Source organism: Lampris incognitus, chromosome 3 (assembly GCF_029633865.1).
Source record: "Lampris incognitus isolate fLamInc1 chromosome 3, fLamInc1.hap2, whole genome shotgun sequence".
Classification (NCBI taxonomy): Eukaryota; Metazoa; Chordata; class Actinopteri; order Lampriformes; family Lampridae; genus Lampris; species Lampris incognitus.
This window is the reverse complement of record NC_079213.1, coordinates 24360668-24382098: the sequence shown is the minus strand read 5'-3', so window position 1 is coordinate 24382098 and position 21431 is coordinate 24360668. Positions and strand designations below refer to the sequence as shown.

Here is a 21431-nt window from a genome sequence, read left to right as displayed (position 1 = left end):
TGTAGATCTTTATGCATTTTAATGCAGAAAAAATACCTTTCTACTGACGCTGTGGTCAGCTAAAGCCAGAAAATCAAGTTCTCCCAAGTTCTTGTCTTGCCTCCATTTGTACATTGATGTTATCCAGGATGGTGTAGAACAGCCTTCGTCTTTTGTCTCGGACTGGTTGCTTGCTGTGCATGTTGTCAACCAAGTTCATAGCTTTGCACCACTCCTGAAAAGGATGCTAACGCTCAGCCGTGCTTGGCTATCGCACAGGGTAAGTTCAGTTCGCAGTGTCCTGCATTAGTCCAGACCTTGTTGGGGGTGCCACCAAACGGCAAACATGGGAAACCGAACAGCCTGTTCAGTGCGGCACATCCACAAATCCAAGTCTTCCTTTTGTACCATTCAGTCTAAAAAGTACAAACAGTTTTCCGTCCCTTCCGTTGTTGAAAATCCATGTCGGAACTGACTGCACATGTTCAAACACATCATCACGATAATATGACATACAAAGGCGGATCAGGGTTGTATCTGCTCTGTGCTTCCCACAGGTAAAACTAGCATACAGCGCTAAGCTGAATGGCTTGTGCAGCCTCTGCCTGGCCAGAAGACAGCAATGTTGGCATTTTTATTAGGCTATGAAAAGCACCAAATGCTGCGACATTCAAACCTATAGTAAGGTATCTGAAATCGAAAAATACATGTTAACATTAACTGAATATTTTAATTTTTGCTAATAGCCTCAGGCAGGCAGTGCCTACCCTGACTGCTCATCACTGATATGAGTTTTATGTAACAGTGATTCCATGGCAAGATGGCAGATATCAGTCCTCACTACATTGTAGGTGCGCGCAACAGCCTGAAGACGAGCTTCATGTTATGGTAATGAGCAGTGGTGAGAGGGGTAGTTTATATATATATATATATGCATTAAGTAGAATCAGGGTCCATTATTCTATTTATGCTCTCATCACTCAAGCAGGCCTACGGAGAGATCAATGTGGCAAAAGGTTCATAATTGGGTCAAAAATTTCATCAAAACACCCATCATCTGTCATTAGAACAGCAGATAAACAACACACCACCAGGTCTGATGACACTAGCTGAAGTACAATGCCCATATTTACCCATTTGTAGTTTGTGGTTTTACACAAATTGATTGACAGATCTTGACATGTCCTCGTTCCCTGGTAGGATGTTTGGCAGATAATGGCTGCGTTGGTTTTGGATTCATCAGCTAAAGCCAGCACTTGTTCTGTTTCTGAAAAGGCTTTTTATGCACGGGGTTAACCAGGATGTGTGTATAGATGTCCCCGTCTGAGAAAGGGTCTCAGGTAATCAAACAGGTTAATGTAGTGCGGCGTCATTCTTCCCCTCTTGATTTTCACACTTCACCTTATTTGACATCATCCAAGCAACTATTTTTGTCACGCTGTATTGTGATCACATTAGCCATTAAAAAAACGGTATTCTGGCATGTGTGTTGGAAAAACAAAGTGACGGGCCACATTTTTTTGAATATTGCGTTATTATTTTCGAGAAAGAAATAGGGAGTTTCCGTGAAAATGCGTTTTTTTTATCTGCATTTCTAAACTTAATGGAGATTTTATCATGCCATTCAAGTCCCGCTGCTTAAAAGTTTCACCAGTACATTTTGTTTATTATTATTGTATTTTGATTTTGAGGTCCATCCATTATCCAAGCCGCTTATCTGAAGTGGCATCGCGGGATGCTGCAGCCTATCCAGTCATTGGGCGGCAGGTGGGGAGACACCCTGGACAGGCCGCCAGTCCATCACTGGGCCGACACACACACACACACACACACACCTAGGGACAATTTAGCACGGCTGATTCACCTGACCTACATGTCTTTGGACTGTGGGAGGAAACCAGAGCACCGGGAGGAAACCCACTTTTTTATTTTTTGTAATATTGCCCTGTGATGGCCTGGCTGCCTGTCCAAGGGGTCTCTCTGCCTGCCCCAGCCTCCCCGCGACCCCGATTAGGGTAAGCGGCTTGGGTAATGGACAAATTGTTTATTATTATTATTATTATTATATTATTATTATTATTTATTGTTATTAATATTATTATTGATATTATCTTTTATTTTGAAGTCAATAAAATCAGATTGTCTTATCTTCATGGTACATCTGATAGCTTATTGTAGCCCTCATACATGTACATTAACCTGTAATAATGTGCCATAAAACAAATTTAGTTTATATTTCCAACATTTTATTATCAAAACAATGAATAGAGGATTCAAATACAATTTTATTATGTATTTACAACATTATCATGTTTTTTTTTTTTGTTTTTTTTTTGACATGCTTTTGTGGATTAGTGTTTATAGAGCCACACAGACCCACAAAAAAAAATAGGGAAAAAAAAGTTGAACAGCATTTAAAGGATGTCTGCAACTACATCTTCCATCCCATCATCCATTTTAGTAAAAGGCAGCTTATTTTTAAAGATTACAAGGTAAGTAAACATTTTCACTTTCATTACCTTCAACATAGTCACAATCACTCTCACAAGTATTCATATTCAGTATCAATAATATTAATAATTACAGCCTGATCTTCTTCATCTGGGCAGTGTGTGATCTGTAACATGTTGGTGTTTGCCCTTCCCAGTACTAGAGAGTGACGTAGCTGGGAGGTTGTAGCAGGTCCCTCTTGCCATAGGTAGAAGCCCCTACATTGGTTGGGGTGTAGACTGTTCCAACGGTGTTGCTAGAGCGAACCAGGAAGTCTGCTAGTCTTTGGGTCACACAGGTGGCTGTGTTGCACTTCCGCTTCTCTATTTGGTGACTGCAAGGAGAGCATGATCATTTGTGGCTTAGCATGTGTCAATCAAACAGAAAATTACTATCCACTAACAGACTGTACCATAGCTACCATGTTTCATCATGAAGACAGTCAATGAATGAGGCTGCGTTTCATCATGGCATCGGAATGGACACAATAAGGAGATCGATTAAATTATAATTTTGTCCCCCCCCCTTTTCGCCCCAATTTTATCCGGCTAATTACCCCACTCTTCCAAGCTGTCCTGGTCGCTGCTCCACCCGCTCTGCCGATCCGGGGAGGGCCGCAGACTACCACATGCCTCCTCCGATACATGTGGAGTCACCAGCCGCTTCTTTTCACCTGACAGGAGTTTCGCCAGTGGGACGTAATGCGTAGGAGGATCACGCTATTCCGCCCAGTTTCCCCTCCCCCCTTAACAGGTGCCCCGACCAGCCAGAGGAGGTGCTAGTACAGCGACCAGGACACATACCCACATCTGGCTTCCCACCCACAGACACGGCCAGTTTTGTCTGTAGGGACGCCCGACCAAGCCAGAGGTAACACAGGGATTCGAACCGACGAGCCCCATGTTGGTAGGTAATAGAATAGACCGCTACGCTACCCAGACATCCTGGTGCTGACATTTTCTGTGTTTCTGACATTTTCTCCCCAATTTTCTCTGGCCAATTACCCCACTCTTCTGAGCCATCCCAGTAGCTGCTCCACCCCCTCTGCCTATCCGGGGAGAGCTACAGACTACCACATGCCTCCTCTGATACATGTGGAGTCGCCAGCCACTTCTTTTCACCAGACAGTAAGGAATTTCGCCAGAGGGACGTAGCAAGTGGGAGGATCAAGCTACCCCCCCCCCCCCCAAACAAGCACCCCTGCAGCGACCAGGACACATACCCACATCCGGCTTCCCACCAGCAGACATGGCCAATTGTATCTGCAGGGACACCCGTCCAAGCCAGAGATAACAAAGGGATTCAAACCGGCAATCCCCATGTTGCTAGGCAACGGAATAGACTGCTACGCTACCCGGACGCCCCGATTAAATTATTTGACAGCCACTATAACAGTTGACGATGCAAAGAATAGCTCAGCAAATGACAAGTACCATCAACACAATGCAACTCTCAGGTGTTTGCAGTTTCTTTTACCTATGTTGATCAGTGAGTTCTCTGTGGGGCCTCACACGCATCAAGCTGAGAAAGAGATTTGAAACAAGTTCAGGCACAAGCCAACCCTCGCTTTCTGGGGGCAGGCGTTCCTGTTCACTGGATGAGGATGGACTGAAGTACCTGAATCATGGAGGAAAAAGGGTCAAACCATTTGACAGTGGTGAGCAGATGATACACTCTTCAAAATAACGGCTGAATTCTCAGGGGATGACAAGAAGTGTCCTCTTGGCTCCCTGTGACTGTGCTCTGTGCTAGGCTCACTTCGGCGCCACATCCAGAGTCAAACATCGTTGCTGCCACCCAGCCCACTTTTTCCTCCCCTCATCTAATACAGTCCAGAATATTGTTTTGTATAGTTTCTTCACAGAGGAACCGTTGAGGAAACTAGGATTTCTGTGTGCCTCTCACGCCTTAAAAGGAGCTTTTCTCATATCATTCAAAACTCTGCTCCGGAGTTTTGTTCTATTTGTATATTATTGTACATGTTGCTGCAGTTATATGCAGTCGTGTACTATGAAAGAGATTTGAACACACATATTTCAAAAATATTGACAACATTTTCCAGTAGCAGTTCAATGCATGGGAACCCCAGAGCTCTTGTTGTTCTCACCTGTAGCTCGGGGAGGTGGCAACATAGTGCAGCAGTAGAAGCAGCATGAGGGGAAGCACCGGCAGCCTCAGGTGGAACATAATGCAGAAGAATTTCTGGAAAAATGAACGTGACTTCATTCCAGGGCTTTCCTTAAGACAACAGCTTCGCAATTTCGACATTTTGAGTTATGTTGGGCTTATGGACTGGTTAGCCGTTGCCAAGAATGAATTTAATGATTGCATGTATGATACAATCTAATATTCTGTTAGGTTAGCTTGCATCTTTTCATGTCACCATTGCAATAATCTATAATGACCTCAAAGCAACACAACAGGAAATGAAGGATAGGGTGAGGGTGGATAAAAAAAACAACAACCCAACTGTCAAATGAAAACAATTTCCAAACATGCAAAGCCCCATAGACCCCCCTCGAGCATGTCCGTACTTAAAGGGAACCCTTCCAAAGAGACCGGGTACTCACCCTCAGTTGTTGGAGCCAGTGGTTCCAGTAGAGTCACTGGTACAGTCTCAGGTGTTTCAGACCGACACACACAGCGACTCGCACAGTTATAGGCTCTCCGCTCATCAAAGCTCTTGTGACATCACCCTCTCTCCAAATATAGCCCGGTGTTTTAATGTACACAGGATGGGGAAAGTGGGGGTGGCAGTGTGTAGCAGGTCAGGGGCTTGGGGGGTGGGGTTCAACAAAAGATTACCTAAGAGGATCTCATATGCCGTGAGTGCACACACACACACATATGCAACTTAATACTCCGTCACAAACCCAAATAAATGCAAACCGATTCAGTATACACACACACACACACACACACACACACTCTTGTACGCACGCGAAGACCGACTTACGTCACTGTCCTCATCATCACCTTCGTCATCATTGTCATCAGCATCCGTGGTGGGGGTGACCCACCACAAACCCACACCAGGGAGAGAACATTGTCAAAGTGCCATCCAGACTTTTCTTTTCGCATGGAGACGAGCTGTGAAGTTTGAGGTCAGCATGGTGCAGCCCCTCTGACTCTCTCGGGGGTTCATCAATAATGAATAATGAACATGAATATAAATGAACATGAAACATTTATGGTTGCTAATTATTCAGTGGAGCTTGCCACAAATAAAAATCCAACTATTGGTTGAAAATTTGATATTAAAAGGAGAAGGAAACAACACAATGTCAGTTTGGAAACTTGGGAAATTTGCTGTAGTGGGCTTCAGTTGAGTCAAAAGCCATTTGCAGGAACTTCTGATGTCACTCACAACAGAAGTGGTCACTTGCTATTTTTTCATTTAGAGCAGCAAAGGTCACATAAGGCATTAATGCCAATGCAGATGACCATGAGGGAAAATATGACTGCTAAAGTTGCTATGATATACGTATATCATTCCTTAGTGCAATGACTTTTAGCTAGAAAGAGAAGGAAAAACTGTTATATCTGTACAAACGTTGTGGAAACTCCAGAAGTGTCTTGACATTAGAGACTATATGCTTTCTGATGATTTCTGTGTATATCTATATCCTCAGAGACCAACAAATACCTCAATGTCACTGGGTAAATATGGCAGACTAGCAGTTGCTGCTAAATCCATCCATTATCCAAACCGCTTATCCAACTCAGGGTCGCGTGTAGGGTTCAAATGCAACTTTGGACAATCTTTGGAGTGATGCAGTCCTAATGGACATGTCATGGGGATGATTTGGGAATTGGTATTAAGTCTGAATGTTCAAGGCATAATTACACAAGTATTTTGAGTTGTCGGGAAAGTCCATCATAAGTGACTCACTGTTCTGTGGAAGAGGCATCAGGAACACTATTTATTTGTCGTTTCCCTGAGCCCACAGCAGTGCAACACAAAAACAAAAACATATCTAAAAACTACAAGAACACGTAAAAAAAAAAAATCACTGTCCGAGAGAATGAACGCCAGAATGACTGTTGGAACTGCCGGTCTGCATGGGCTAGCAGTAGCTTAGCCTGCTCCTCTTCCGTGTCCTGCCAGACCACTCTCGGTGTGGTCTTGGGTACAGCTCCAGGCAGGGCTGTGGTCCCTGGGCCCACCAGGCACAGCAGACCAGGCTCCCCCAGCCAATCCAATGCCAGCTCTCCCAGCCAGACACCTTTGACACACCTCCCTGCACTCCACACGACAACACCAAAAATACAGTCAATGCTAGGCGAGGCCACCGCCAGACCGCCCTTGGTGTTATTGGACCTGCCGGTCTGCATGGGCTAGCAGTTAGCTTAACCTGCCCTACTTCCGCGTCCTGTCAGACCGCCCTCGGTGTTTTCTCTTGGGGCACAGCTCTGGGCAGGGCTGTGATCCCTGGGCCCACAGGACGCAGCAGACCAAGCTCTCCCAGCCATCAAATGAAGATATGGACAAAGACACTGCATGGACAGTACTGGGTGAGGCCACCGCAAACATAAGTTCGCGCCGCCATCTTCCCACACCGGTACTGAATGAGGCCACTGCAAACGTGAATTTGAGTCACCATCTTCCACCATCAAGAGGCAGGAAGAGGCTCTGATACCTTGGGTTAATTTAGAAGGTCTTGAGAAGCAGGAGGAGGAAGAGGGGGGAAGATCTGGATGAAGAGAGAGGAGAGTCAGGAAGACGAGGGAAAAGAAGGTGGTTGGATACAACTGGGACTTGGAGAGTATCTCTGCAAACATAACACAGGATGAAAATCCCTGTTGAAAGATTGTTTTGTCTCAGTAATTTTGGTAAGCGACCTGTGACAGAGTTGCAGTAGGATCATCTAGTTATGACCAGGACTGAATATCTTTGTTTGGTTGACAGATAATTGTTAACTTGCCCAAGTAAGATTGTATGACCTTTAGAATCGCAATAATATCATGTGTAGGAACATGCTTCATAGGGACAGCATGGAATGAAGTGCCTTGCTCATGGGCACACTAATGGCAGTTGTTGGACAGACATCTACACTCACATTTTGACATTCATTCTAGGAATTTGCTGCGGTGATCTTCCATTTACAAGCTAAACATGGCCTGTTGGTTTTATTCTGACTCTGCAGTGAACCCACCTGCAAGTCCTCAGCTGATAACAGCAAGTAGTATCTGACAGTTACAGACGGAGGTGCAAAAAAAAACCAAAACCTAGCTTCTCTTGCTAACAGCAAAACACACACATTGTGATGAATTCTAAGTGGAAAGAAATGAGATTAAAATCTTCAAGGTATGATTTGATGTACTTAATTGATCTCCCAGGAGAGAACTCGTCTTCAGGGTCATCAGCGAGGTTGCTGACCTGGACCCAGTGGGGATTAAGTGTCTCGCTCAAAGTTAGCTTGACAGGTATGGCTGCACAGCAGATCAAACCCCTGCCCTTCATTTGAGGGATGATCTCACTTTAAATGCATCTGGAGTGGTCACCCAGCTCTGTAGTAGCCTGAATGAGCCCTCCTTTTCACCGGATAGCAAATCCATCCATCCATTATCCAAACTGCTTATGACCGCACCTACTCAGGGTCGCAGGGATGCTGGAGCCTATCCCAGCAGTCTTTGAGCAGCAGGCAGGGAGACATCCTGGACAGGCCTCCAGTCCATCACAGGGCGGACACACAAACACATTCACACCTAGGGGCAATTTAGTACGGCCGATTCACCTGACCTACATGTCTTTGGACTTTGGGAGGAAACAGGAGCACCCGAAGGAAACCCATATAGACACGGGGAGAACATGCAAACTCCATACAAAGGACAACCCGAGACGACCCCCAAGGTTGGACTACCCTGGGGCTCGAACCCAGGACCTTCTCGCTGTGAGGCCACTGCGCTAACCACTGCGCCGCCGGATAACAAATAAGTTAAAAAAAAAATTCAAAAAAACAATACAATGGGTTATACTAGTCATATACGTACACCACTTCTGTACTTTGAATAAGTGGTGACTTATTTACCACATCTCAAGAGACCAGTTGCCATCGTCTTATTTACATCGGCCACGGAAAAAGAGCAGTGGATGAATCTATGAGCAGTACCCACACACGGAAAAGCAGTCAGCAGATAAAGCTCTCGGGTTTTTAATAAAAGGTGGAGAGAGAAAGGAGCGGTGCATTCGTTGGTACATGTGCGTTAATATGTGCTGCATTTATCCAATTAAGATAAGAGACTTATCACTGCACTGAGATCAAAATATTTACATAATGATTTCATCATAAACAATTAAAAGATGGCTCGGTGTAAAGTGATTAGAATTATCTATGGATGTGCCAACTTATCTAGCTTAGAGACAACTTGATTAAATAACTGGCTTTAAGTCTCTGTCTCTCTGTCACGGTCTTTCTCTGTCTCACTCTCTTTCTTTCCATCTTTCTTTCTCTTACTCTGTCACTCTCTTAGTCTCTCCGTCTTTCTCTCTCTCTTTCTGTCTTACTCACTCACTCCGTTTTACTTTCTCACTTATTCTTTCTCTGTCTTACTCTCTTTCTATCTTTCTCTTACTCTTTCACTCTGTCGTACTGTCTTTCTGTCTTAGTCTTTCGCTCTCTCGCTGTCTCTTTCTCCCTTACTCTCACTCTCTCTCTCTGTCTTACTGTCACTCTGTCTTACTCTGTCTGTCGTTCTTTCTCGCTGTCTTTCTCTCTCACTCTTTCTCTGTCTTACTCTCTGTTTTACTCTCTATCACTCTCTTCCTCTGTCTCTCACACACACACACACACACACACACACACACACACACACACACACACACACACAAACACACACTCATAGACATACGTAGATTGCACACACTGTCAACGTCATCAACACCTGCTGAGAAAACAAAGGACAGGTCTCTGTGCATCAGCGATATGGACGTGAACGACTTTGTGGTCGACGTGCAGTTCTGTTTTTTGGTGTTTTTTTTCTGTCTGAAAAATACTGCTCAAGTGTGTACTTTCCTCTCTGGTCCATGTATAACTCTCACAGACCCCGAGCCTAACGGGACCGATCACACCGTCTCCAAACACTCACTCACTTAAACCGCCACTCGGTGTTTTCCGTCACAGTAAAACACTTGGAACCAGATTTGACATTGGGGGTTTTATGGGTAGCTATGCTATCTACACACCAGGCCAGCTGAGCATGGAAAAGATGTGTAAAGGGATGGAAATGAATATTTTATGATAACAGCTGTCGATAACATAGCAATTAAATAGCACACTAGTTTAACCAAGCAGGTAATGTGCATTATCATCAAGTTTTGTTTTCTTTATTATTACAGTAAAACAGACAATGCATTCTGGTTGAGAGGGTCTGCTGTCTCACACACACTTGAGAAAACAATCAAAGGTATGCCATAGAGTTAAGATCTTGAATGGTTTGGTCATTAAGTGCAACCCGAGCACCATGCAGCTTTTTTAAAGCCAACTCCCGAGATACATTGACTCAGTTCGGCTCATGCCGTGGTGGGAATGATCAGTCAGTAATTACTCCTAACGAACATGATCAGGCTTGACTTGTCAATACCAGCTTGCCGTGTTTATAACAAAATGTGGAAAACACTACTAGTTTACATGAGGCTACTCTGCATGCAACCCGGCTGGCAAAAAAAAAAAAAAGTCCTTTGAGAATAACAATTACATCCGTTTTGGGAGATTTTGCATTGCATAATTTATGATTATGGCCAAGGTTTGAGCCCTGAAAGCGAAGGCAGGCTGTTTGAACACACTATGTTTGCAGGCTGTCGCTTTCTTTACTGTGAGACAGGCAGTTCTCTGATGTGCTGTCGTCCACTCCTTGAGGTACCAGCCCATCTCTGTTCACCTGTCCACTGGCCTGCTCGCAGACCTTGTCTTCTTCTCCCTCTTCCACCTCCCTCTCTGACCTCTGCCCCCACTTCTCCTCTGCTCCTCCTTGACTAGGAGCTGCAGCGAGGTCACTGGTGTTCTCCATCTGCAAACTGGGCGGCTCCTCTTCCTCCTCCTCTGTGGCCTTATGCATGTGAAGGGCTCTTTCCTGGACGTCCTGCTCCTTGTCGGGAGCCCGCTCTTCTTCTTCCCATCCTACGGCAATCTGGACCCCTTCTTTGGGAGTGTGAGGGAGCTTGGCCGCTTTAGGTGTGGTAGGCTTGTCTTCAGAGGGTTTTAATGGGGTCTGAAGTTCGATTTCTTTTTGGGCATTCGGTTGCCAGGTCTCTTTGGCTCCATCTGGCTTTTGCAACTGCCGTCTGAGGAGGAGGATGACAGCAATGATGAAGAAGTAGGAGGAGCCACTGAGACAAGTGATCAGTCCAAGGAAGATAATCCTGCAAAGAGGATAAGAAGATGAATACATTTGCGAGTGCACACACACACACACACACACACACACACACATTCTTGTACTTCCCCCCCCCCTTCCCCCTTTTTCTCTCCAATTTTACTTGGCCAATTACCCCACTTTTCAGAGCCATCCCGGTCGCTGCTCCACCCCCTCTGCTGATCCGGGGAGGGCTGCAGACTACCACATGCCTCCTCCGATACATGTGGAGTCACCAGCTGCTTCTTTTCACCTGACAGTGAGGAGTTTCACCAGGGGGATGTAGTGCGTGGGAGGATCACGCTATTCCCCCCAGTTCCCCCTCTCCCCTGAGGAGGCGCCCCGACCGACCAGAGGATGCACTAGTGCAGCGACCAGGACACGTGCCCACATCCGGCTTCCCACCCGCAGACATGGCCAATTGTGTCCGGAGGTAACACTGGGATTCAAACCAGCGATCCCCGTGTTGGTAGGCAACGGAATAGACCGCTACGTCACCCGGACACCCACATTCTTATACTTCTGTCTTTGTGAGAACCCCTCATTGACTAGCCCTTAACCCTAACCTTAACCATCATAACTACATGCCTAACCTTAACCCTTACCGTAACCTTAACCTAATCCTATTTCTAACCTTAACCCTAAACCTAAGTCCTAACCCTAAAGCAGACCCTTAAAGAAGTGAGGACTGGCTAGAATGACCTCACTCTGATGGTTAAAAACTCAACTTTGTCCTCACAAAAGATGGAAGTACAAGTACACACACACACACAGAAAAAAAATAGGAAAATGGATGGCCGCAGAAAAAAGCCACCATAGTTGCTGTAGGCCACCACCACCTATCAGTAGAATATTTATTGCTCACCTGTACATGTCTGAGTCATACATGCGACAAGCCCCCCTGCCACCGCACTTCTTCATCCCCCATTTAAGGCAAGTTGAATCAATCAGGGCTCCAAAGTATACGGGTGCTGGTATCCCCCCTACAGACAGAGGATTGTATATTATACTGATCTGTACTCTACAGCATGAAATGTAATATGTATACATATATACATACTAGATATATATATGTGTGTGTGTATATATGTATATGTATGTGTGTGTGTGTATATATATAGATAGATAGATATATCTGATCCTGACACACACACACACCTGTGTGTCATTCATGCTAGCGGGGACCACTGTTTCCTACTGGGATCAGTGTCCTTCCACTTTCTTTCCATACTCTTTGCCTTGCCTGCATTATAGGTCCCCCTTCAGATGAAAAACTAAACCCTGAACTGTGATAGGTCTTCTGTAATGGGAGTAACGGCGAGGCTTACCTAGGGTCCGAACTACCAGCGTCTGTATACCCAGTGCCAGGGATTTGAGCTCCGGTGAGATGCATCTGTAAACACACGATAACACATGGGTTATCTACATGTGCACATAGACACACTCGACACACTTGACGTTTGTGTGTGTTTAGCTTAGAAATCGTTTCCTGCAGCGCATCACTTACTGTCTGTAACTACCGTCGGTAATAGCGGGTATGGATTTAAGTTATCGAATGGCTAATATCTATTTTGATTCATCCTGGCTTTGTGTCAGTCATGTTGTGTGTGTGTGTGTGTGTGAGACAAATCAGTTCAACAACATGGTGATGGCAGTAGCATTTTCACACAGGTGTAGCTGGGAGGGACACACAGACCGAATGATAACCATGTAGCCCGGCGTGGTTCCCAGTGAGTTGATGAAGGAGCTGAGAACAGAAATGGCCATGTAAGACGTGAAACTGCGACTGCAGTCCTTGGCGCGGGGGCACTGGCCCAGCCTCACTGACATACTGCCACCTTGTGGAAAAGAGGAGGACAAACAGCTGCAGTTGTGGAAAACCTGAAAAGACAAGAAAACGAGAGCAGAAGCAGCTACTTTTTAACCCTTTTGTGTGTGTGTGTGTGTGTGTGTGTGTGTGTGTGTGTGTGGCGGACCCTACTGTGTTCTTGCCGTATCCGGTGGAGCTGAGACAGCCAGCCATACATGGGGAGGTGTAGGTGATGCCGCTGTCTGAACACACAGGGTCCCACTCCTCCGCTGAACAGGAGCAGTCACTGTTGCACTCTGAGAAAAGCGTTTCCCCGTCGTAAGTTACACTCGCGGTCCTGCAGGACACCGATTATTGACATCTCTTTAATCGCTCTAGCAGCTGGTCGAATTGATTTGTAGTGACGTCACTACACACCAGAGTCTAAACACTGACCCGTTGTAGAAGACGGTGAGGCCCGCTACGGGGACATTGTCACACTTGGTGCCAAACTGCAGCAGGAGGAGGAGATATGCCATGAAGGAGGTGCCAAAGGACAGCTGAGCTCCTGACACCACGCCCAGCTTGTACCTCTTCATCAGCAGCCCTCCCAGAAAGATGCCCACGGCCACCACCGGCAGGTTCAGCACACCTTGAACAAAACCACAGAGGGATTTCTAGACAGGCTGGACGAATGATTGGAAAGATCCGTCACTGGCTTGAGCTCTATGATATCAAACATGTCCCCTAGTGGTAACATGGCCATCCTACTAGATGTACGCTCCGGTTACCTTATCTGCTCACTTTTTCTGAATTGTTCTGGAGTGTCAGCTAAGAATCTCAAATGGGGAGGGCAAATAGAGATGAACACGTCAGCAAGTTCAGTTGAATTGATTCACAGAGACTGCCGGGAATATTTAGCAAAATATTCGGTACCTAATTGCTGACCGTTTGCACCCTCACTGACAAACAGATGGGAGCATGAGGTATCAGCATGTATCAAATACGGCTGAGTCGACGAACAATTTAAACTCATCTGAAACAGCAGACGCCATATCCTGCCATATCGGATCAGTTTCCTCCACGAGGAAAGGTTGCAGCTCTAAAGCATCACAACAGTGCCAAAAAACTAAAGAAAGACTGACTGATGCCAGCAGCCATACCATCATGTACCCTGGTTCTGCTGAATTACAGAAGCTAAGCAGGTGTGGGCTTGGCTGGTACTTGGATGGGAGACCTCCCAGGAAAACTGAGTTGCTGCTGGAAGTGGTGTTAGTAGGGCAGCAGTGTTGGTAGGGCAGTAGTGGGGAGCAGTCTTGCCTCTGGTCCTAAAAAAAAAAGAAAATAAAACAAAAAACCAACAAAAGTCCAATGCCCCGGTGCAATGACGGGGACACTGTGCTGTAGGAGATGCCGTCCTTCGAATGAGACGTTAAACCGAGGTCCTGACTCACTGTGGTCATTAAAGATCCCATGGCACTTATCACAAAGAGTAGGGGGTCCCCCGGTGTCCTGGCAAAATTCTCAACCTGGCTCTCTCCATCTGGCCACCTAATCATCCCCCCATGTAATTGGCTCAATGATTCTTCCCTCTCCACCTCAAGCTGAGGTGTGGTGAGCATTCTGGTGCAAAATGGCTGCTGTGCATCACCCAGGTGACATTGGTGGTGGCTGAAGTGAGTTTCCCTTCTTCTCTGTGAAGCACTTTAGGTGTCTAGATAAAGCGCAAAAAAAATGTAATCCATCCATTATTATGTATAGGTACATCTACTAATGCACTTTAACACCTCGTTGGTGGGGCAAGCTTGTGTTTTTGGGTCAGATCCCTGCTCTGGTGACCCAGATGGGCTTCAGAAGTCCATGGCTTGTCTCAAGGTGGTAACAGGCCAACAGTTAGGACATGACTTGCCGGAGAGGGAACAAGGTTCAGATCTTTGTACGTTTGAACCCATTGAGACAGGCTTCCCTCCTTCAGGAGTCCTTTCTTTCTCTTTCCTTCCCCTGTTCTCGCTCTCCCCCACCCCGTGCTTTTATTCATTCCCCTCTCCCGGCTCTCACACTGCCTTCAAAACGGCTAAGGAAAGAGGTGCAGGGGCCAGGGGCAAATCAGCGGGTACGAGGTACTACAAAGCACTTTTACAAAGTACCCTTTACCTATGAGGAAGTTGGCTCTGGATGCAGACTGTCCGAACTGCTGCTCCATGTATTTGGCTTTGAAGGTGAGCAGGCCGATGAAGGAGTTGAACTTCAGGATGCTCCCACAAAGGAGCAGGAAGTAGGTGGGAGTCCCCAGCAGGCGTTTCAGTGAAGGGAGAAACCCTGAAAGGGGAACAATGTGTGTGCGCGCAAACAAACACACACACACACACACACACACACACACACACACACACACACACACACACACACACACACACACACACACACACACACACACACTTGGGATTTATTCTGTAACAGTCCCTGTTCATGCTCCCTGGTTGCCTCTAGAGGGCCCCCTTAGTTAATTTTTCATCCCAGGTTGTGTTCATTAGGTTCCCAGGTGGCGAACGTTTTCTTTCAAGTTGTACCTACCTGTCATTTCTCCTGGGTCTTATTCCTTCTTTCTTTCTCTGATTCAAGTCTTCTTCTGTTATTTACTTAGTCTCTTGTGTCTCTTGTGTCTGAGTTGCAGATTTTCTGCATTTGTGTCACTACTCAGAATTTGATGAAGTTCCACGTCAGTGATTTGGTGGGACTGGCATGCAACACTGTGTGTGACATCAAATACCACTTAAAATACTACACTTCAGGTTGACCATGCACACAGGAGTCCAACTGAGACTGAAACAACCCAACAAGAGTTACAACTTACATTTACACCGAATTAATCAGCAAGGAAATCTGAAGAAATTGATCTGAAAACTCGTGATTTTTTGGGGGGGGGGATTTTGGAGAATTAAATCACAGTTTCTTGCATTTTAAATTCAACATTTTCCCAATCGGTATTTCAATATCGGTGATCAATGATCAATTCAACTTTGTTAGCTCTGTACTAAGTTGAATTGATGGAACTGACCTGGACTATTAAATGCGCGCGCACAACACACACACACACACACACACACACACACACACACACACACACACACACACACACACACACACACACATGCATCATTATGAAATTTGATTACCACCCTGGAAAGTTCGTGCACACCTTTAGCAATATCAGTCATTTTGACATTATTGTTGTTGTTGACTGCATCTTCTGTCCCATCCAGGGTCTCAGGATTAGGGGGTGAACTGCTCATATCGCCCCCTTGCTTGGGCAGCGAGCGGGGCAGGAACCAGAAAGGAATACCCGCGAAGAGCAAGATGACAGAGGACACCAGAAAGCCCATCCACCATGCCCCCACCCAGCGGGCGTCCTTCGTAGTGATGGTCACACTGTCTGGATGGAAAGAGGATGAGTTGTCCCTGGTTCATTGCTGGAACCAGCGAGCGTGTCTGCAGGAGCTGAAAGGCTGCTGCTGAATGCACGGTAGGGTTCAAAGAGGTCACTTTGCTTTCAGCTATTCCAAATCTGAATGCCACTTCAAAACTACAGCCCACTTCATTAAGATTAATAAGATTACTTTCAGCGATTCCTGTTCTACATACTACTTGAAACTGCAGTGCATTTTTTTTTGGCGGGGGGGGGGTTCCCCTTTTTTTCTCCCCAATTGTACCCAGCCAATCACTCCGTTTCTCCGAGCCGTTCCGGTCGCCGCTCCCCCCCCTCTGCCAATCCGGGGAGGGCTGCAGACTACCACATGCCTCCTCCGATACATGTGGAGTCACCAGCCACTTCTTTTCACCTGACAGTGAGGCTTTTTGCCAGGAGGAGGTAGCGTGTGGAAGGATCATGCTGTTCCCCCTCCCTCCTGAACATGCACCCTGACCGACAACAGGACGCGCTAGTGCAGCAACCAGGACCCATACCCACATACGGCCTCCCTACCCGCAGACACGGCCAATTGTGTCTGTAGGGATGCCCGGCCAAGCTGGAGGTAACACGGGGATTCGAACCAGTGATCCTTGTGTTGGTAGGCAACGTAATAGACCGCCACACCACCCGGACATCCCCTTTTTTTTATTAGATTTTCCAGCTTTAATATTTGAGATAATTGATCTGGCTGAAAGTTAACTCTAACCATAATATGCATGAGTTTGCATAGACACAATATAAAACAATTGTAAAGTGCGTTACCATATGCTAATTTTTTAATTTGATTTAAATGAGCGTCATCACAGCTCTATCTCTGACCAACACTTACTGCACTCCATGATCAAAAACAAGCAAACAAGCGGAAAAGACACAATGTTACCATCATAGAAGAGACACAGATGTAGCAGAGCAACAGGTGGAAACAAATGAGAAAAACAGAACGAAAGCAACGACACATTGAAGTTAAGATACAATGTCACGACAGTCTGTATGAATGCCCAAGCAAAAACACACAAACACTACAGGAAATCTATGTGCACGTGTATGTGCCCATCAAAACGTTGTTCAGGACTTACCCAGATCCACATATCCAATATCCACATACAGCTTGGCACAGTACGAGCCCATTAGGAAACCAACCATGGGGCCCAGCAGAGTGATGGTCTGCAGACAAGCTGTCAGTAACACAACAAACACCAAGTCAAATACATGGATTAAACAGCAGTTGTTTTTTTTTCTCCCCAATTGTATCGAGCCAATTACCCCCTCATCCGAGACGTCCCAGTCGCTGCTCCACCCCATCTGCCAATTTGGGGAGGGCTGCAGACTACCACATGCCTCCTCCGATACATGTGGAGTCGCCAGCCGCTTCTTTTCACCTGACAGTGAGGAGTTTCGCCAGGGGGACGTAGCGCGTGGGAGGATCACGCTATTCCCCCCCGTTCCCCCGAACAGGCGCCCTGACCGACCAGAGGAGGTGCTAGTGCAGCAACCAGGACACATACCCACATCCGGCTTCCCACCCACAGACACAGCCAATTGTGTCTGCAGGGATGCCTGACCAAGCCGGAGGTAACACGGGGATTCGAACCAGCGATCCCAGTGTTGGTAGGCAACGGAATAGACCACTATGCTACTCAGACACCCTAAACAGCAGTATTGATTCGACATCACACATACCAGCTTCTCCGGTGTGTGCCGAATCCCTGCTTGCAGACCCTGCAGACACCACAACACGGTGGTTTGTCAAACAGCAGCCTTTAACATACCGATATAGAAGGGGGAGTTTTCGGCTTTGGCGAAGTCATCGATGTAAGAGATGCCAAGCGGTGTAACAGGAGTCTCTCCGATCCCCCGCAGAGCGTTCCCCAGGAACACATAGACCCACATGTGGGAGCTGGAGTCTCTCACACAGGCTGTGCAAATGACACGTGTACATGGTGCGATTAAGTAAGGGCCAATAAAACTCAATTTGGTGATGACCATAAGAGGCACAACCAATAATACAAAAGAAAAAAAAATAATTAGACCTACTTTGTTTTATCCCTTGGAAAGACCCTATGTTAAATATGATTTATACCAGTTTTGGTGTATGTGATGCCGTGAAATGCAGCTTAGCAACAGGAACAAGGTTGCTGACAAAGTTTTTTTTTTTTCCCCCTCATAGAAACACAATCACAGATTTCAAGACAAAATTTTAAATGCGAATCCCATTAGATCCGAGCCAGGACTGAAACAAGGCTCGCTCTTCAATAAACTACAGGGAGCCACAATGCCCCAATGCACAAACCGATAACAATGAATGCATTTCCATTAAATACTGCAATCACGGTTTGCTTTCTCAGAAATAATGCAGAAAGTGCGGCACCACCCCTACTCTGACAGTTTCAGTGCTTCACTCTGAACCATGAAACTATTTCATTTATTGTTTTTCTTCCTTATTAAAATTCACTCCCCATCGTCCAATGTCAGTGACTGCTTACCCAAATTCAATAGCCCATTTTGTATCTGTGTCACCCTATTGTAATGAATGGAGGCGTACTGTGCATTCCTTTCATGTTACACTCTATTGGCTGAATAAGCTAAGAAAAGGCTTTATTTAGAAAACACCTTTACACTCCAGGTGGTGCCCTTGTCAGTCTAGTCATTATAAGTAGTGAGTAATTTATCATTGTGTGAATTAATCTACATGCACTGCATGAACTGCAATAATCAATGCTGGACAGTCTGTCTAAATCAATTGAAGGAGGTCATTTTCAGAATCAGAAACACTTTATCAATCCACTTCATGCACCTGCGCACATGAAATGAAACGAAACATCGTTTCTCCCAGCCCACAGCAGTGCAACACAAAGACAAAAAATACAAACACATATCCAAGAACTACAAGAACACATTTTTCCAAACTAACAAATATATCTAAACTAAAAAAATCAGTGTCCAGGAGAACGAACGCCAACCAGGATGACTGTCAGAACTGCCGGTCTGCATGGGCTAGCAGTTAGCTTAGCCTGCCCCGCTTCTGCGTCCTGTCAGACTGTCCTCGGCCTTTCCTCTTCGGATGCAGCGCTGGTCAGGGCCTTGGTCCTTGGGCCCACAGGATGCAGCAGACCAGGCTTCCTCAGCCAATCCAATGCTAGCTCTCCCAGCCAGACACCTTCGACACACCTCCCTGCACTCCACACAATGACGCTAAAAACACAGTCAAGGCTAGGCATGGCCGCCGCCAGACTGCCCTAGGTGTTAGCAGAACTGCCGGTCTGCATGGACTAGCAGTTAGCTTAGCCTGCCCTGCTTCTGTGTCTTGTCAGACCGCCCTCGGTGTTACCTCTTTGGGCACAGCTCCAGGCAGGGCCGTGGTCCCTTGGCCTACAGACGCACCAGGCCAAGCTCTCTCAGCCAATCCAGTTGCAGCTCTCCCAGCCATCAAATTAAGACAAACTTTGGATGCAGATGTGGACAAAGACACTTCATGGATGGTACTGGGTGAGGCTGCCGGAAACGTGAATTCGCGCCACCGTCTTTCCACACCGGTACTGGGTGAGGCTGCGGCAAACATGAATTGGCACCGCCGCCTCCCCACACTGGAAGCAGAAACTTCTGTGTGTGTGTTTGTGTGTGTTTTTGTGTGTGTGATATTCCTGTATCTTACCTGCGTTGTCTTCTGCAGAAGGCTCCACATGGATTTCTACCACATCTGGCTGCTTCAAAGGGTCAACACATGCAGCTATACTCACACTCTCATTCTGGAAACCCGAGATAACTGTATCAAACTTGTACCTGCAAAATACAAAATGAATTACTCCATTTTTTTTGTTGCAACTATCTGTATGGCAGCTCGTATTTGTCGACGTTGTTTACCGTCCCATGAAGAAGTGGGGCAGGCCAGTTAGAAGGGCCCCAACAGCCATGAGGAAGCAGCCCAAACCAATGAGTCTGGGCCGGTGGAGTTTGGCCCCAAAATGGCTGACCACAGCGAGGAACAACAGATTCCCTACCACCAGGGGGCAAGAGGGAAAATGGATTAATTAAAAGAGATGAAATAACACCATCTGCCGGGGTTTAATGACACGGAACACATCCAACGGCCAGAAAGGAGCCAGATCAGCAGTTAGTTACCCATCTCAAAGCCGCCGTCTATGAGTCCAATGAGTGAGCTGGAGAGGTCAAAGCGTCTCTCGATCTGTGTGATAGAGCTCTTCATGTACGTCCCTGCCAGGGCCTTGGAGAAATAGGCGAAGGACAGCGCCACTATGAACAACTAGGAAAAACACGGAGAACTTATTATTAAACACACACTGACACATATGTGATCGGTGTACAATCCTGCACAGACTCCTTTCAACAGTAGATGTCTTCCGTTGGGAAATATGGGGGGGGGACTACTCTTTGGTTGAATAAACAGCGGCTAGACATTGAAATTTAGCAAGGAGTATCAATTTCGTTAAAACGACTTAAGCTTCTTATACTCAAACAAGTGTCTTATGAGAGGATAAAGCGTTCTCATTTTCAGAGATGAGCGGTGAAAGTCATCCTAATCTCTATGGCTCATGGTTGGTCATTGTGGCCTGAAGGAAATTCAGTGCTAGATGAACTGGGCTGGAAAGAAATACCAAGAAAGAGAAGAGCTTGAGGTGTTTCTTTTAGGACAGATCTTTTTTTTCCCTCTTGAATGACGTTGCACTTCCTTTCTGAGTTGAGTTCTTTGTTTTCTGTTGAACTTAACTTGACTAAGCACCTTGAGGGTGGAGCTGGAGGGCCGTTTGCAGGTCGTCTGGTCGGGGGGACATAGAGCCTGTTGGCTGGTCAGCTTTCCACTGTCGTCTGCCGAGTCCTCCATCCTGCACTGTCTGTCTGTCTGTCTGTAGGTCTGTCTGTCTTTGTCTGTAGGTCTGTCTGTCTGTGGGCCTGTCTGTCTGTAGGTCCGTCTGTCCGTCTGTCTCTGTAGGTCTGTCTGTCTGTCTATCTGTAGGTCTGTCTGTCTATAGGTCGGTCTGTCTGTCTGTCTAGGCCAGAGACGCTGCCAGAAGACAAAAAACAAAGACAGTGGGGAGAAGTTAGGTATAATCTCATGGACCTCTGACAGTGATACCAGATTGTTGCGTTTGAAAATGACGTCTTTTCTCGTGCCAACATTTTGTTATTACTACAGGACAAAATGACAGTCAGCGGCACCCACTGAAGAACATCACCACAAACAAAGCTCTGTTCATATTTGTCTTTGTCTCTCTATTGTGTTCTTGCTTCCTTTTAATTGTGTTTTAACCTCTTCCTCGATCCCTCAATAATTTTTACCCTCACCAGGCCGTCATTATGAATATCTGATTTTTAGTTAAAATCACGCAGGTT

The 21431-nt window shown here is 46.2% G+C and overlaps 2 protein-coding genes across 2 annotated transcripts; both read right to left on the bottom strand.

Annotated features, from left to right (window-relative positions):
* Positions 1-2628: 2628 nt before the first annotated feature.
* Positions 2629-4656, bottom strand: LOC130110799 (islet amyloid polypeptide). The gene is made up of 3 exons (XM_056277980.1): positions 4577-4656; positions 3946-4086; positions 2629-2803 (listed from the first exon to the last, which is right to left on the bottom strand). The coding sequence occupies exons 1-3, from the start codon at positions 4654-4656 to the stop codon at positions 2629-2631; spliced, it is 396 nt and encodes a 131-aa protein (XP_056133955.1).
* A 5095-nt stretch (positions 4657-9751) lies between these two features.
* Positions 9752-20971, bottom strand: slco1e1 (solute carrier organic anion transporter family, member 1E1). Its single transcript, XM_056275875.1, has 14 exons — positions 20821-20971; positions 20202-20343; positions 19944-20076; positions 19735-19862; positions 17852-17998; positions 17159-17257; positions 15813-16046; positions 14768-14932; positions 13070-13265; positions 12806-12971; positions 12521-12705; positions 12153-12217; positions 11690-11807; positions 9752-10831 (listed from the first exon to the last, which is right to left on the bottom strand). The coding sequence occupies exons 1-14, from the start codon at positions 20920-20922 to the stop codon at positions 10255-10257; spliced, it is 2457 nt and encodes an 818-aa protein (XP_056131850.1). The 5' UTR covers positions 20923-20971; the 3' UTR covers positions 9752-10254.
* Positions 20972-21431: the final 460 nt, after the last annotated feature.